This window comes from Mesoplodon densirostris, chromosome 17 (genome assembly GCF_025265405.1).
Source record: "Mesoplodon densirostris isolate mMesDen1 chromosome 17, mMesDen1 primary haplotype, whole genome shotgun sequence".
Lineage (NCBI taxonomy): Eukaryota > Metazoa > Chordata > Mammalia > Artiodactyla > Ziphiidae > Mesoplodon > Mesoplodon densirostris.
This window is the reverse complement of record NC_082677.1, coordinates 73,213,580-73,229,984: the sequence shown is the minus strand read 5'-3', so window position 1 is coordinate 73,229,984 and position 16,405 is coordinate 73,213,580. Positions and strand designations below refer to the sequence as shown.

Genomic DNA, 16,405 nt, shown 5'->3' with positions numbered 1-16,405 from the left:
CACTGCCCGCGGGGGCATCTTTGCAGGGGACTCAGCGCCATCTAGTGCCCTTGAGGGGAATAGCCGGTGTCTGCAGGGCTCACCTCGCACCCTGTAATAAATAACCACGGTGGATCCAGTTATCTCCTTTCTTGTATATCATTGGATTTTAAAAACTTCAGGCCCTGCTTAACTCCACTGTTTTGCACATGAGTTACATCCCCTCAAATGCCACATTACCTTTTGCATTCTCTTAAGGGCTCAATCCAAAAATGTTTTGCTCTGTTGCCAAGACATCACTTGCTGCTGGCCTTGAGTGAATACGCTTTCTCCAAGTGTGAGTTTTCTTATGATCCGCTTGAAACCCTAGCATGCTTCTCACAGTACAGCATGTCCTTTATTAGTCAGAACTGTTGTCATCCCGCCCTATTTTTGATTCTTCTCTTTTTTCAGATTGTCTACAAAGCCTGGCTGTGTTCCCAGTATTTTGAAGTCGCACAGCTGAACTGCAGAAAGACAATTCCTTGCAAGCAATACTGTTTGGAGGTTCAGACGAGGTGTCCGTTCATATTGCCCGACAATGATGAAGTCGTCTACGGGGGACTCTCCAGTTTCATCTGTACAGGTACAGTGCAGGGCAGGCGTTGGCACCCAGCCTCTCGTGGTGGATCTGCTTCTTATGTGGTGTTTGTTTGGCTGGGGGTTTCCTTCCACCTGTGTAACCCTCAAGATTTGGCTGGGATTATTGCATGATTTCCTTCACAGAAACCCTGAAAGGACCCCGAAACTGATTTGGAGATGCCACGTGATGTGTCATCTACCTATGACCACCATCATTAAGTTTGTAAAAGGATAAAATGGAAAAATGTCAGCAATCTTTGGATTTGCTTAAATTTGCCTTAGAGTCGGTTGGGTTCTACCTGCCTTATCTTTGTATTAACCTAAGAACAGATGACGTGATAAGGCGGTAAAATTATGTTTCTTCTTCAGATTGGTAACAAGTTTAGGTCCCAAATCTATTTTCTGAGAAGTGTTATGTTACTTTATCTTAAATAAGTATCGAGAGTATAAAGAAATGCCCATTTAAGTTACTCATGTGTGTGTATGTGTATTAGAGTCCGGTTAAATTGTTTACCTCTTTCACCAGATGACTCAGACTGGGCAAAACACCAATAGCAGCATTCAATTTCTGGGTATTTATAAGTGTTACACAATTTAGACATAGAATAAGATGCAAAGGATAAGAGTAGATTGCTTTTTAAAAATAAATGCTGAGTAGACAAGTGAGAACAATCCACTTTGCTGCAGAAATGTGATCATCAGAGTTGTTGCTCCACACTCTCTCAGTAAAAATGTGCTACATGTCCTTGTAACTGGATGGCTTGAGTTGTAGCATGTTTTGTTTTCAAGTTTTCAGGATAAGACACCATCATATGTACGAGGAAACATGAAAACCCGTCTTCTTATAATAAACTTTGTGAGACCCTTCTAAGCAGAGTGACATATTGAGATGCTCAACATGAGAATTTATCAAATTCTTTCTAGAATACTTATTTCCATGCCTATCCATAACCTATACTGTTCTAAGTGATGTGCTATCAAGAGACTGTGAAGCAAAGCTCTCCCCTAAAAGCCTGCCTACACACTGGATGACTTTTATGCTGCCCAAACTTATGGGAAGAATATCAGGATGAAGGTTAAGAGACAGGGGCTTTCCTCCTATTTCTATTAATGCATTCTCTCCGAGCCACCATCTTCTCATTAGTACATTAGTGATAGCATTCCCCCTCAGGCATGTCTGCAGTGAGGAATACAGATAGACAAGCTGCACGAGATACGTCACCCATAGGCAATAGCCATTGTACATAAGGAAGCGATTTGTGGAATGTAAAGTGATTTACCAATTATTTTTGTTATTCCACTGATTTGATGCTGAGATCATTTTTCATATGGTTCCTCTCTACTGGGAAGACAGAGAGAGAGAGAGAGAGAGAAGAGAGAGAAAAAAGGAAGGAAGGAAGGAAGGAAGGAAGGAAGATATTAACACCTTCTTCCTTTGAATCTGAGCCAAAATTCACCAGTCACAGGCTATTCATTTATTTGTCTTCCACACAAAACTTCAATAAATGGTCATCAAGATAAGGTCTTCATCTCTTGACTTAAGGGCCAATGAGGCGTCTGTGATTTTAGGACTTCTGAGAAACTTCTGGAATTTTATGTAAAGGTTGTATTCTTGTTCATTCTCATGCATGTAGCTTTTTTTCCTAGAGAAGGTCAACAGCTTCACTAGATTCTCAGAGCAGAAAAGAACCTCAGATGAAGGGAGAGGCATCTGTCTTTATCTCCTCCTGCTTCCTGGTCCCTTATCTGTATGTTTGAATCTGAAATACAGGTTTGAATGTTCATCGCCTTCCCTATACACTTTCAAGGCCATCAGAAAGCTAAACATGGAAATTAATCTCTTTTTGCACATGTGCAGAAAGTCTATCTTATATTTTTAATTGTCTTTGAGTCTTTCAAAGTCAGATTTTTTCATCTACATCATTAAGGAAAACAAACAGGAAAAGAGAGATTTGTCATTTGTCGGATCTAGGGGAAAATGCCACCAAAATTGGAAGCTTCCTGGGAGAATCTCATCACTGAATATTTGGGAATCTGACTCTTCTTTCCCCACTGTCAGCTGGGCCTATGTTCTTTTTCTTACTTCTCAAAAATGTGCAGAATAAATTATGAAGGCATTTGGTCCCTGAGTGCTGTGAAAATTTTTGACAAAAAAAATGGTACTAATTTTCAGATTGATCCTCTTTTCTAAGCTGTGACCCAGGCTTCCTGGAAGAATTCTGTGTCTTGATCACTAGCAGCCATCCTTTATCCACCGCGGGTCACAGAGGTCCCTTGAGTTTTGCTGCTGGACTTGAACAGGAGAGATTTCTGCAGGTGGGAATCGCTTGCTGCCACGTCACTACTGATGAGGGCCCCAGTCACCAGGGCCCCCAGAACATCTCCTTCTGGGAAGAAGTGAGCTCCCGGGGCCACTGGTGAAACCCTGCCCAGGAGCCCAGTGGCCTCACATTTGTAGGGAAACTAGTAAGACTTTTACATATAAAACATTTGTTCCCAAACATTGTCACACAATCTTTGAAGGTTCACCTCTTACAGATAGATATGAAGATCCAAAGAACTCACCTTTCAGGTATACTTGGAGTAAATATTGAGTCATCTCTCGCACCTTTTACGCATTTTGAATGAAGCGTCTTCTGTACTCAGAATGAGACTAAGTCTAGTCGAGAAATGGGAGTATTTTTCCTAGTTCCTCAGTTGGCTGCACATGACCTGAGGCCCACTGGGAAGCGGGCTCACTGCCACGTTTCAGCTCACACAGAACAGCACATCTGCTGGACGCCCCCCTCAGTGAAATGAGTAAATGACAATCACTAAACCCAATTTCACTAAAAGGAATTCACTAAGTAGGTTGGTCTTTATCTCGCCTCCAGTAATTCCTCTTTTTAAAAAAATTAATAAATGTTTTTATTGCCATTCTATATGCTGAAAAATATAATCACTTATCATCAAGAGTTGAAGGAATAGATGGAGTTTCCTTCAAATTCCTTTAATAATGGTCTCCCTACCAATGGAAATACATCCAATTCAGAAGCTTCCAGAAGGAAAGAGATTCCCTCTAAAAATCAATCTCAAAAAAGTACTCAGTGAGCACATGACTGCAAAAGGCTCGCTGACAGATGCTGTCCAAGTGAGGGTCAATTTTGTTCAAGGTGCTTCTCCATGGTGACAAACCAGTGGTGTGATTATGGCTTTTTTTCCTAGCGTCCTCTGCGTCATCCAATCTTTTAGAGACTGGGATTACAGGACTCCAGTTCTTCCTGTCATCTAGGCTTTTATTAGATATATATTGATGCTTAGAATTCCTGTCATCCATCCAAAAAAGTACATCTCAGTCCTTGGGATCAGGGAACCAGTTAGAGGGTTCAGAACAGACAAAATTCCTTTAAATAATCAGGAGTTACTTAAAATTTTGGTAAGTTATTAGATGCAACCTTATTGCATCATTTCTTTATGAGGCTTATATTACTTACCCATGTCCTACATGGGAGTGTTTTACATGTCTATATTTTGGTCATCTGCTGCTATGATCCTTAGCAAGCCGGTAGCTTATTTTTAAAAAATGAAATATCTGAGAATGCATGTCCGTGGCTGTACAATGTCTTTGACTGAGGCTGTTGCTGAAGGTGAAGGACAGATGTTCTAACCACAAAACTAGAGAGAAGAGCCTCCTCCTATTGTTAAGTTCTGCTTCTGTTTTAGGTGATGAAGGAAAGACACTTTGCCTGAGATCTCTCTTGGTTTTTCTGTTAGAGGATAAAACTGAGGCGTTGCTGAAGGGGCATTTGAGAAATTAATTAGGGAGAAATTCCAAGGTGCTGTCAGGGTGAAGCCCATCATTGGATGTCAGGCTTTATTGAGTTAAAACTTTTCAAGGTGGCTTCTGTTCTCAAGCTGGGTTCACACAATACTCTGCTATTTTAGGGACTGTTTCTTCGTCTTCAGAGTGAGGGGGTGGAGTCCTTTGTGGGTTCTGTGCTGTCAACCCATCATGGTGATACTTACGCGGGTTTCCCCCCTGCACACTCCCTCGCATTCTTCTAGAATCCCCTAGAGAAATCCTGGATTGCTTACCTGGAATGGTGTGCCAACACTAACAACACAGAAGTAGCAGAGCATCTCAGGCGGCGGGTGCTATGGTAACATGCATTAGGAAAATTGCCACTTGATTGATGGATAAGACAGACCCTACCTGATTTGCTGCTGTATTTTTCATCGGTGAATTATTGAAAGAAAAAATAAAGTAAAAGTAGATCTGCTGGGGGTTACTGACAATGGAGATAAAATCTTTTGAGAATTCTGTGTAAATTCTGCATTTCATTTTTTAGCTGTGACAAGCATGAGGTTATATTTCCGCCTCCTGGGAAAACACGGCGGGCTGTTGTTGCTCGTTAGGGTGACAGGTCTGATTAGGAAGTGATGGAGGACGGGCGCCCCCTGGTGGCTAGGCTCTGCCTCTGCAGGGGACCTAAAGCGGTTTATTTCCCGCAGGCAAGGAAGTCATTATAATAATCCTTCGAGAGAAAAAGATGGGGGAAAATACTTGGATATGCATATTGATCGAGTCCGAAAGGCATTTTTTAATGTTTCATGTCATTCACAGGAGAGAGTTGACAACTGTGAAAAAACATTCCCTAAATTGTATCTCACACATCTGGGGAGTTGATGAAGATTTTTAGAAAGATTATGTAAAAGATTTTCTCACCAAATTAGTATTTCAGTAGAAAAACCTGCTCTCTATAAATTTTAATTTGGACGTCTATGATATCTTTAATCCCCGTACCTTCTCCAGTGTGTGAATATGTTTGATTATTTTCTAAAACTCAAGGGTCTTTTTTTTCTGAAAAAGGAATAATGAAATACCAGCTAGTTATAGCACAATGTGATGTCATACAAAGTCTTTATATATATATATAATATATATATATAAATCTACAAAATATGTAGATCCAAAATCTTTATATAAATATATATGTATATATATAAATTTAGACCAAAAGAGAAATGTGAAGGAAGATAGTATGATCAGAATAAATAATAAATATGAAAATAAGTTATTTTTTAAAAATTAAGTAGCATGTAGTAACTTCATGTGTTTGGGGCATCGTTTTCCATTAAAACACTGCACTTTTGGAGGCTTATTAAATTCATAGAGTTAGACCTGAGTTCAGGTCCTCATACTTAAAGTCATCTTCCCTGACGTCCACCTCCATGTGCTTCCCCAACAGTTCAAGTTTGCCTTGAGCGAGGGGACTAATGCAGGGAAAGAGCCCCAGAGTAGAAATTAGGTTGGTGGATTCTGCCCATAGCTATGAATTTTGGAACGTCGTACCCACTGGGTTTCTATTTCCTCATCTCTACAAGTGGCTGATGGGTCTGGGTCTCCAGCACACGCAGCCCTCCTGGATGTTGAGGGCAGAGTCTGAGTCAGGTGGATGCCCCTTGGTCCAGGCAGAATCTGAGTCAGATGGGCACCCCTTGGTCCAAAATGAGGGCAAAGCACCCCAGCTCCAGACAATGCAGAGTCCATCCTTGTCTGTGTTAGTGGAGGCTGGCATCTCGCTCCAGGTCCCCCTGGATGACCCTCGCTGGCGAGCCAGGAAGGACTGGTGATAAACTCATCTACCTCCAGGTGTGCTGATAAAACTGACCATACCCTCCCAAGCCTGCACACCTAGACAAACCTTGGAGAAGTTCTAACATAGTCCACGTTGTACTTCTGCATTTTCTCTCTCTACCTTACCTGATCTAAGAGGAGAAATGAAAGGGATTAGACCAGGGAGAGTTGAGGAAACCGTGCCTGGAGCTTTTGCATGGCGTGGAGTTGAATCAGCCCCAAGGTGTGTCCAGTCTCTATGGCAGGTAGCCCCAAGCTTGCTGCTTCTGGAGCCAGGAAGGGCGGAGCCTGCAGCCACTTCCTGGTCTGTCCCCAGGCACATGAGCACCGCAGGTGCATTGAGCAGAAAGCGGTCCTCCTTGGTGCCACCTGGAGAGGATCCTAGTGACATCATCTCACAATTGCCTGGTAATCCGTAGCAGCAGCGTAACTTGCTGGCCTGGCCGGTATGTCTTGACCTCTGAACTCCCTAGGATGGACGACTATCCTTTACTGAAGCCAGAACTATTGAATGCTGCTCCGACAGGACCAGGGCAGGGCATCCTGGGCAATGAGTTGGTTGGTCTGTACTCAGATGGAGGTTGAAAGAAAACGTTTAGAGAGCTTCCCTAGAGCAAGGAGGAGGGTGAAATACACATCGTTCTACAGAGATTCACAGCATCCCCAGAAAGCTTCGTGACTGACAAGACTCAGAGCTGTTTATGACTGACATGGCAGCAAAGTAGTAAGACAGAGGAAGAATTTCAGCTCTGGAATTCGGTTTAGGAGTGGTAACTCTGCGCAAAGAGGAATCTCCTAGAACAGGCGAAACCTTATTCAGTGAAGGCGTTTACTAACTTCATCTGCAGTTAAACATCTCTGCAATCAAGCCTCTCTGTGAAGTGTGTATCCCCACCCTGTAGCTGTTCTGGGTACTGAACTGCTTTGGACATTGCAGTGATCTCACGTGATTATAGATTCAGTCAATTTGAGAACAAGCCTGAATTATAGATGTCATCTAGTCTGATGTTGCTTTTATACAGGATTAAAGAGAGCTGACCCCCTGAAACCTATTATTGCAGAAACCAGGATAGACCCACCTTTCCTGGCTATTAGTCCAGTGTCTGTATCGCTGGTGGAACGGAAAGTGGCCATTCGGTCAGTCCTGAAATTAACCTGTAAGCAAATGTCTCGTTTCTGCTGTCCAGCTGGAGAAGGTCCCTCTGTAAGAAAAGAGAAGGTGGGGACACAGCTTGTGGTGTGTGCAATGCCGTTTCCAGTAGTTCAACACACACATCCTGATTTTACAACATCCCATATTATATTAAAAATAAACATCACATATATTTTCTACCTGGGCCATTCTTTCTGCTTAAAGAAAGGAGAACTGTCTGGCGCTGTTCTCTGGAAGATTTTGTGCTTAGATGGTTGGCTTTTTCAGTCAGATTACTGAGCAAGTTTTTTAGACTGCACACATGCAAACCTACAGATATATTACTATGAAGGGTAAAGACAAGGAACCAAGGTCTCTAAAATGTTTGCCTAAATAATTGTGAATCTACCTTCTGCTTTGTGTTCAGTAGGTTTGAGTCCCATAAGGAAATAATGCATTCGATACATTTTAAAAATGGAAAGTGGGGCCTCCCTGGTGGCGCAAGTGGTTGAGAGTCCGCCTGCCGATGCAGGGGATATGGGTTCGTGCCCCGGTCTGGGAGGATCCCACATGCCGCGGAGCGGCTGGGCCCGTGAGCCATGGCCACTGAGCCTGCGCGTCCGGAGCCTGCGCGTCCGGAGCCTGTGCTCCGCAACGGGGGAGGCCACAACAGTGAGAGGCCCGCATACCGCAAAAAAAAAAAAAAAAAAAAAAAAAAAAAAAAAATGGAAAGTGAACCAATTTGTCTCCATTTTGAAATCTTGTCTTTTTGGTGGTTCGGCTTGACTTTACCAGATGAGATGGTTATCGTTAGTCATAATTTCTAATGTATCAGATCATTATAATGTTTACTCTTTGGGTTCAACGTGAAGTTTTCTTCAAATAAGTAAGATGTAGGAGGTCCATTTTTATATCCGTGATGCAGTCATTGTTCAAAATAATTTCTTAAATTTTCTCTGGAAATAATTTTCATATCCTGAAGCATTCTCTTCCTGCTTTGGGAGATTTATCTGAACATGTATGTTGTTTATGGCTGTATGCCCGGTGCCCAGAAAGGTGTTTGACACAGTCTGTGCTCAATAAACAAATTTCGAATGAATTAACTAATGGGGAGCAATCTGTGATGGGCCCTGTTATGAAGAAGAAGGGACCATCCAAGGTGGGGAGAAGCCCAAGGAAGCCAGGAGGTGAAGGTTGTACCCTGCAGGGCCACCAGCTGCCTCCTGCCTGCCTCTGTCTGCCGGCAATAGTCTGACGATTCCAGAGAGGGGGCTGACAGGTAGATGCACTTTAACAACACGTCCCCCTGTTGGAGTCAGAGAGAATATCAGTGTTTCCTTTGAAAGCCATTTTGTCCCTCACGTTCCATCCTTCTGTCACAGGCAAGATAAAGACTCGGGTTGAATGCTGCCCGGACCTCATCATGCACATTGCTTACTCACCTGGGATGCTAGGACTTTAAACCTGATGAACGAAGTGACACCTCACTTATGGAATTTACATTTTAAGTGAGCGTCAAGGTTAACTTGCCCCCTGCCCCCCAATTCAAGTCCTAACCTGCAATATCTCAGAATGTGACCTTATATGAAAATAGGGTCTTTTATGGAGGTAATCAGGCTAAAGCGAGGACATCAGGATGGGCCCTAATCCAGTGCTGCCTGCCCAGTGGGTATGTTCATCTGCTAGGGCTGCCATGTAACAAGGTGCCACAGACAGGGTGGTTTAAACAACAGAAATGTATTATCCCGCAGTCCTGGAAGCCAGAAGTCCAAGGTCAAGGTGTTGGCAGGTTTCGTTTCTCCAAAGGCCTCTCTCCTTGGGCCACCTTCTTACTGTGTCTTCACAAGGTCTTCCCTTTGTCTGTGCACCCAGGGGTCATCCTGGGTGTCCAAATTTACTCTTTTCATAAGGAATCTCATTGAATTAGGGCTCACTCTAAAGACCTCATTTTAACTCAGTCATCTCTTTAAAGGTCCCGTCTCCAAATACAGTCACATTGAGGTGCAGGAGGTTAGGGCTCTAACATCTCAATTCATCTCACAGAAGTGTACTTATAACAAGGGGACATTCGTACCCACAAACACACCCACAGGGAACACAATGGGTTGAAACACAGGGGGAATACCATCACCTACAACCCTGCCAACACTCTGACCTCAGACTGTCGTCCTCCAAAACTGTGAGACCATAAAGTACTGTTTTTAAGCTGCCCAGACTGTGGAACTTTGTTAGGGCGGCTCTGAGCTCTGCCTGGCAATTTTGGAATAGAACAGATACATTCAGTATTGTTTGTTCAAGAAGAGAATAATGTCTAACCCTTCTATGAAGACAGATTTTGTGTACTTCAAAAGTTCTAGAGGATTAGAGGAGAGGAAGCAATAAAAAGGAATTATAAAGGCAAAGAGAGAACTCAGCCAAGAGGAGTTAGAGGATAATAATTATGCAGAGAGAGAGTAATGATGAAAAAGAGTATTAACCAGTACGGATCGGTTTTAACTGTAAAATAAAATGATTTTCATGAATTTCACGAATCTCCTTTTGAAGGAATTTAGAACCACATTCACTTTGCAAAGCTCTTGTGTGTACTGTATCCACCCTTTCATGGCTTCATGATTAGAAGATTTTAAACCTGAATCTGCAAACTTTTCATGTCACGGAATTGTAGTTAGTGAAGCTTTCTTTTGGAAAATCTAATCTCTCTGTGCTTTGTGCTCAACATTGCTGTAAACCTAAAACTGCTCTAAAAAATAAATCCTAATGAAAAGCGGGGGGGGAGAACCTAGCTAAATGAACTTTCTATCTCTAGATATAATGGTCTTCCATTTGGAGATGTGTTTGTTCTCATCATTTCCAGCCTACTCTTGTAGTGTCAGAAGGAAATGCAGACTCATAATTTTATATAACAGTTTTATGAGATTTGTGGACAGCTTTCAAATTCCAAATCTCAATCCTTACAAGAAGAAAGGTTTATATACCTGTTCGCTTCTATTATTCTTTCCACAAAGAGATAAAATTTAAATGCATGGAGCATCAGGAAAAGCATGGATTGTATTAGAAATCATGAGCTCCATCAATTAGCACAAAAGAAGCAAACATGAACATATAATTAGGGAAACTCCATATGTAAAGTCACGAGGTTTAGAGCTGAAAGGACGTGAGCTGTTGTCCAGCTCTTGAGGGTGGGTTTCCCATTGGCTCCGTGCACGGTTGGGTCTGGACTGTAAAGAGGATTGAGGTCGGGACCGTTAGTGGATTCAGTGATCACCTAGAAAAGTCTGCACAAGTGAGGAAGCAGGCACGGGCTTTCCTCAGTCATATTCATCCCACGTGATAGCTCAGTGGTTAAATCCAGCAGAAAAGAAAACTGAAGAATAGAGAAACCAAGTCTCTTCCCCGAGTTCACACTGAAGCCATCAGTAGAAGCCAAGGCATCTGGCTCCCTGACTTGGCACAGTTCACTGCTCTTCTGTTTTCTCCCTTTACACCAGAATTTATTTTGTAACTGGAGTAGCCAAGCTTCTCTCAGTCGTGACCTTCTCATCACAAGCTTGACTCCAGAGGGTCATTAGCTCTTCCTACTTTTACTGTAAAATGCTTGCTGTGCTAGAGAGAAATGTCTGAGGAGAAATGTGGTAGATGTATATGAAATTATATTCTCTCCTCCACATTTTTTTTTTTTTTTGGTTGCAGTACGTGGGCCTCTCACTGTTGTGGCCTCTCCCGTTGCGGAGCACAGGCTCCGGACATGCAAGCTCAGTGGCCATGGCTCACGGGCCCAGCCGCTCCACGGCATGCAGGATCTTCCTGGACCGGGGCACGAGCCCATGTCCCCTGCATCAGCAGGCAGACTCTCAACCACTGCGCTACCAGGGAAGCCTTCTCCTCCACATTTTACTTCCTAAGAAGTGTGTTCTGTTCCGCCCTGAGTATTTTCTCTTGCATTTTCACTCATTCAACATAAATTTGTGCAAGACTCATTGCATCAGTTTTCTATTGCTGCCTTAACAAATTGCCACAAACTTAGTGGCTCAAAACAGCACAAATATGTTATCTCACAGTTCTGTATGTCAGAAGTTGGATCTCACCGGGCTGAAATCAAAGTTTCTCCTGGAACCTCTAGGAGAAGACCTGGTCCCTGATCATTCAGACTGTTGGCAGAATTCAGCTCCTTGCTATTGTAGGACCAAGGTCCCTGTTCCCTTGCTGGCTGTCCACCAAGGAGAGTGCCCAGCTTCTTGAAGCCACCCACATTCCTTGGCTTGTGATTCTACTGCTCCAAGTTCAAAGTCAGCAGTGGAGAAGCAAGTTATTCACATGTCACATCTCTCTTACCCGCTGGACTCAACCTCTCTCCCCTTTTAAGATCTCGTGTGATTAGATTAGTCTCGCTTGGTAAACTTCCTATTTTGTCAGCTAATTAGCAGCCTTAATTCCATCTGCATCCTCAATTCCTTTTAGCCACGTTACAAGATATTCATAGGTTCTGGGGATTAGGATGTAACATCTTCTGGGGGGGGCATCATTTTGCCCTCCTGCATCTATCATATACCAGCTATTGGGCTAGATGCCGGTGATAGAAAGAGGATTAATAGATGTGGTTCATAACCCGAGAAACACAAGTTTATCTGTGGAAGTAAACAAATTGAATAAATACTAGGCTGGACATGTTGCTTGTAATGTATTAACAAAATATTGAAGAGGAAAGGAACCATTCACTTATCTCCATAACTTCTCTGAGTGTAAGTATAGAGAGTGTAATTATCACAGATTTACAGATGTGCAAGGGAATACAGAGAAACTATGTTTTCCTAGGTTTAAGCAGATGATTTCCCAAACAAGGGTAAGATCCATGATGAAGATTTCATCCCTAGCTTCCAGGCTACCTTACCGTGTATGTATGTCACTGCCACTGTTATAACCAATCCCAGCATTATTACTGTCTACTAATTTTGAGCACTTAGTCGGCACAAGACATTCAGCCAAGCACCTAAGATCCACCATCTCATTAAAGCTTCACAGTGTCTCCATAAGGAGAGTATGTGTGTTGGTAAGGTGTCCTGTAAGTGCAGAAATCCTACTGGAACTGACTGAAGCAAAGATGGAATTCATGGTCCAGAAATAAACAACAGGGAATATATTGTTCATTAGATAGATAGATAGATAGATAGATAGATAGATAGATAGATAGATAAGTGGTAGAAATATGCTGACATAAAGAGATATACTGAAGCATAGAGATGCAGGAGAGATTCCATGCAGAGAATAACTCTCTCGAGCTCTATCAAAGCTCCAAGTCAAGCTTTGGCTCCCCGACCCCACCTCTGAGCTCTGTTTTTCTCTTTGTTAGTTGATTTCACCAGCAGCTACAGATTTATAACCTCTCAGTTCGGGAACCGCAGCAGGAAGAGATCACCTCATTGCCATAATTTTTGCAGAAGTCCCGCCTTGGAGTCCGCTAGTGTGGCTTAAGTCACGTGTCCACACTTGAGTAATCCCTGCAGCCAGGGAGATGGAACATCCAGGTCAATAAGGCAAGTCCCAGGCCTCCTGCATGTGGGAGGGGCTGGCCCAGCCTCGCCTGCACCACATCCCTGGAGTGCAGGAAGCCTTTTCCCCAAAATAAAATCTGGGTGCTGTTCCCAGAGGGGTCACGGATGTTCCCTGAACTAAACAACAGCTGCCCACTGCATAGGTGCCCCCTCACCAAAGAGACCAAGGAAGCCTGCGTGCCTTTCCCAGCCAGCCTCCGCTGGTAAGAGCCCAAGGAGAGCCGGTAGAGCCTCATCAGAAACGCTGGGTTTACTCTTCCTGTAGCACCAATAGATTAGAGAAAAGATGGCGTCTCTTTGAAAGTCTAAGCATTTTCATCAAATATCTTAAAAACTCACAACAACATTTCTGCAAAGTAATATCTGTTATTATATTTATACTAGAAAATTCATGCTTAATTATTTAAAAACATTCAGTAAGTGTCAGGACTTCCCTGGTGGTCCAGTGGTAAAGAATCCGCCTGCCAGTACAGGGGATGTGGGTTGGATCCCTGGTCGGGGAACTAAGATCCCACATGCCTTGGGGAAACTAAGGCCACACACCACAACTACTGAGCCCACGCGCCCTGGAGCCCACGCGCCACAACTAGAGAGAAGCCCACATGCCACAGTAAAGAGCCTGTGCCACAATGAAAGATCCCGCATGCCTCAACTAAGACCCAAAAAGAAAAAAAAAAAAAAACATTTAGTAAGTGTCCATCAGCAAAAAGAAGATAATAAGAAAATCCATCATCTACCACCAATAGGAAAACAACATTTTATACCGTGAATAGTGGTTTGAATGATTAAATACGCTTCTATAGCATAATTTCATGTTTGCATGATAATACAGTATATGATTATGATGTAAATTACTTGAGTGTTTAACTAACTACCGGAATTTTTTCACGTTCAGTTTTTTGCTATGTAAAAAAATATATATATACTACTAAGAACATATATGCATACTTATTTCCATACATTTGAAAACAATTTTATTGAAGTAGAGTTATTTATAATGTTATGTTTAATATCTGCTGTACAGCAAAGTGACTCAGTTATACTTTTTTTTTTTCATTTTCTTTTCCATTATGGTTTATCACAGGATATTGGATACAGTTCCCTGTATGATATGTAGGACCTTGTTGTTTATCCATCCTATATATAATTGTTTGCATCTGCTAATCCTAAACTCCCACTCCATCCCTCCCTCCCCCTCTCCCACTTGGCAACCACAAGTCTGATCTCTGTGAGTCTGGTTTTGTTTCATAGATAGGTTCATTTGTGTCATATTTTATTTTATTTTATTTTATTTTATTTTTTTTTTTTTTTGCTGTACGCGGGCCTCTCACTGCTGTGGCCTCTCCCGTTGCGGAGCACAGGCTCCGGACACTCAGGCTCCGCGGCCATGGCTCGCGGGCCCAGCCGCTCCGCGGCATGTGGGATCTTCCGGGATCGGGGCACGAACCCGTGTCCCCTGCATCGGCAGGCGGACTCTCAACCACTGCGCCACCAGGGAAGCCCTGTGTCATATTTTAGATTTCACATATAAATGCTATCATATGGTATTTGTCTTTCTCTTTCTGACTTATTTCACTTAGTATGATAACCTCTGGGTCCATCCATTGTGCTGCAGTATTTCCATACACTTCTGATTCATTTCCCTAAACTCATTGAATTGGACTTGGCAGGTAAAAGCGCATGCAAAACTTTAGCCTTTTGATATTTATTGCCAAAAACTCAGAAAGTTTTAATGACATAGATTCTTGCCAGAGGTGTATTATACTTCTCATTTCTCATTCCTTTGTGGACATACATATTATAATGAGTATTTCTCAATGTTATAAGCAAAATATTACACATCCTTATTGTTTCAAGTCACTAAATACTAGTATTTGAACTTTTTTACATTGGTCTTTTTTCTCTTTTATATCACCTCCTAATGTCTAATTCTTAATTTAATATATAATCTTTTTTCTTTCTTTATTTCTCTCTCCCTTTCTTCCTTCCTTCCTTCTTTCCTTTCTTTTTCTTTCTTTCTTTCTTTCTTTCTTTCTTTCTTTCTTTCTTTCTTTCTTTCTTTCTTTCTTTCTTTCTTTCTTTCTTTTTGTCATCACCTGTGCACATTTTCCTTTTCTTGCATCTTTGTTTTCTTATAGGAAACAAGGGGCCCAAGGAGCCTGGCTTCTTAGAATGTTCATTTGTGCTGTCTTGCCTCTGAGAGATACATACTTCAAAACCTCATTTTTGTTATTCTTCATATTTTCTCAGTTTCTCTGTCTAATCTTTTCTCATCTTAATATTTTCTCATTTTACTATATATGTATGTGTCCTTCTCTATATATTTAAAGAATGTAATCAGCAGAAAACCAGTAGATATCAAAACTATTGAACGAATATATGCTTTTGTTATTATAAAAGAACAGATGTTCTATGTCTCTCAAATAAGAGTCATAAGTGAGTGTTAAAACCTATTATTTCCCCCACTCCAAAAAAGAATAATTATATCTCTTTTACTTTAAACTTATTTGTCAATTCACATCTGACAAATAAAGACAGTTAATCATTCTAGTTAATATTCTTTTTGTTAAGTTTAATGTCAACTCTAACATACTGAGACAGTTTTCTTGTCTATAAATTATTCTAGAATATTGGCTTTTCCTTAGAGTCCATGTACTACCAACTTAAGTTTTGGCATTATCTTTGAGTAAAAATATTTTGATGAAAATCACAGCTACTTTTGTTCACATTTAATGTTTCAAAACTGGTGATCAAATTAGGAAAATAATTTTCCCCTAACTCATTTTTAAAAAGCATATTTTTGGAGTCTGGGTCTATTTATGAGGTGTTTTCATGCCTTGAAGCCATTAACATGTGTCTGTGTAGGCAGGGCACAGACATTGAGATAGCTTTGTATGTATTCTGTGATTACACAGAAAGTCTGTTTTTCTTTTTAGAAAGAAAAGCAGGAAATGTTGTTTGTACTCTAAATACATTCATGGATGGATCAAAACGTTAGCAAAACTGTCTCTTCAATTACAAGTCATGGTTTGAGATTCTGCAGCCACAGACTTATTTTCGTAGTTTCCTGTTTTTAAGGATATTTCCTTTGCAGAGTCATAGTTACTAAAGATTGCCAAATTAAAAAAAGACTGAGTTATCTACTAAAACATGACACTGATTTACAGTATGTGATCCTCACCATGTCACTTCAAAGAGAAAAATAACACAAATAAATAGAAATAGAACATAATAGGTAATGTTCTTAACAAGAACCATGAAATTTTCCTCTTGGGTAACAATGCTGAACTAGCTAGCACTCAGCATGAAGTCACGGAAACATCCATGAGAGATCCAGTTTTTCACATCCTCCTGTAATGTAGATTCATATGACACACTTAAACGCATTTCTGTGAATCCTTGAAATTCATCTCATGAAATCCCATAAACACTTTTCCCATCTATGAGAGGAACCCAAGTGGAAAAATGAAAGCACTTAGCAACCATGGCTGGATCACAGGAATGGAA

General features: G+C 41.6%; 1 protein-coding gene across 2 annotated transcripts in view; it reads left to right on the top strand.

Moving 5' to 3' along the window:
- Positions 1-16,405, top strand: part of NALF1 (NALCN channel auxiliary factor 1) — a 587,545-nt gene that overhangs the window by 554,096 nt on the left and 17,044 nt on the right. For both annotated transcript variants that reach the window (XM_060080203.1, XM_060080204.1), the window contains exon 2: positions 433-604. In XM_060080203.1, coding sequence (XP_059936186.1) covers positions 433-604 — 172 coding nt within the window. The remainder of the gene's footprint in view (positions 1-432; positions 605-16,405) is intronic.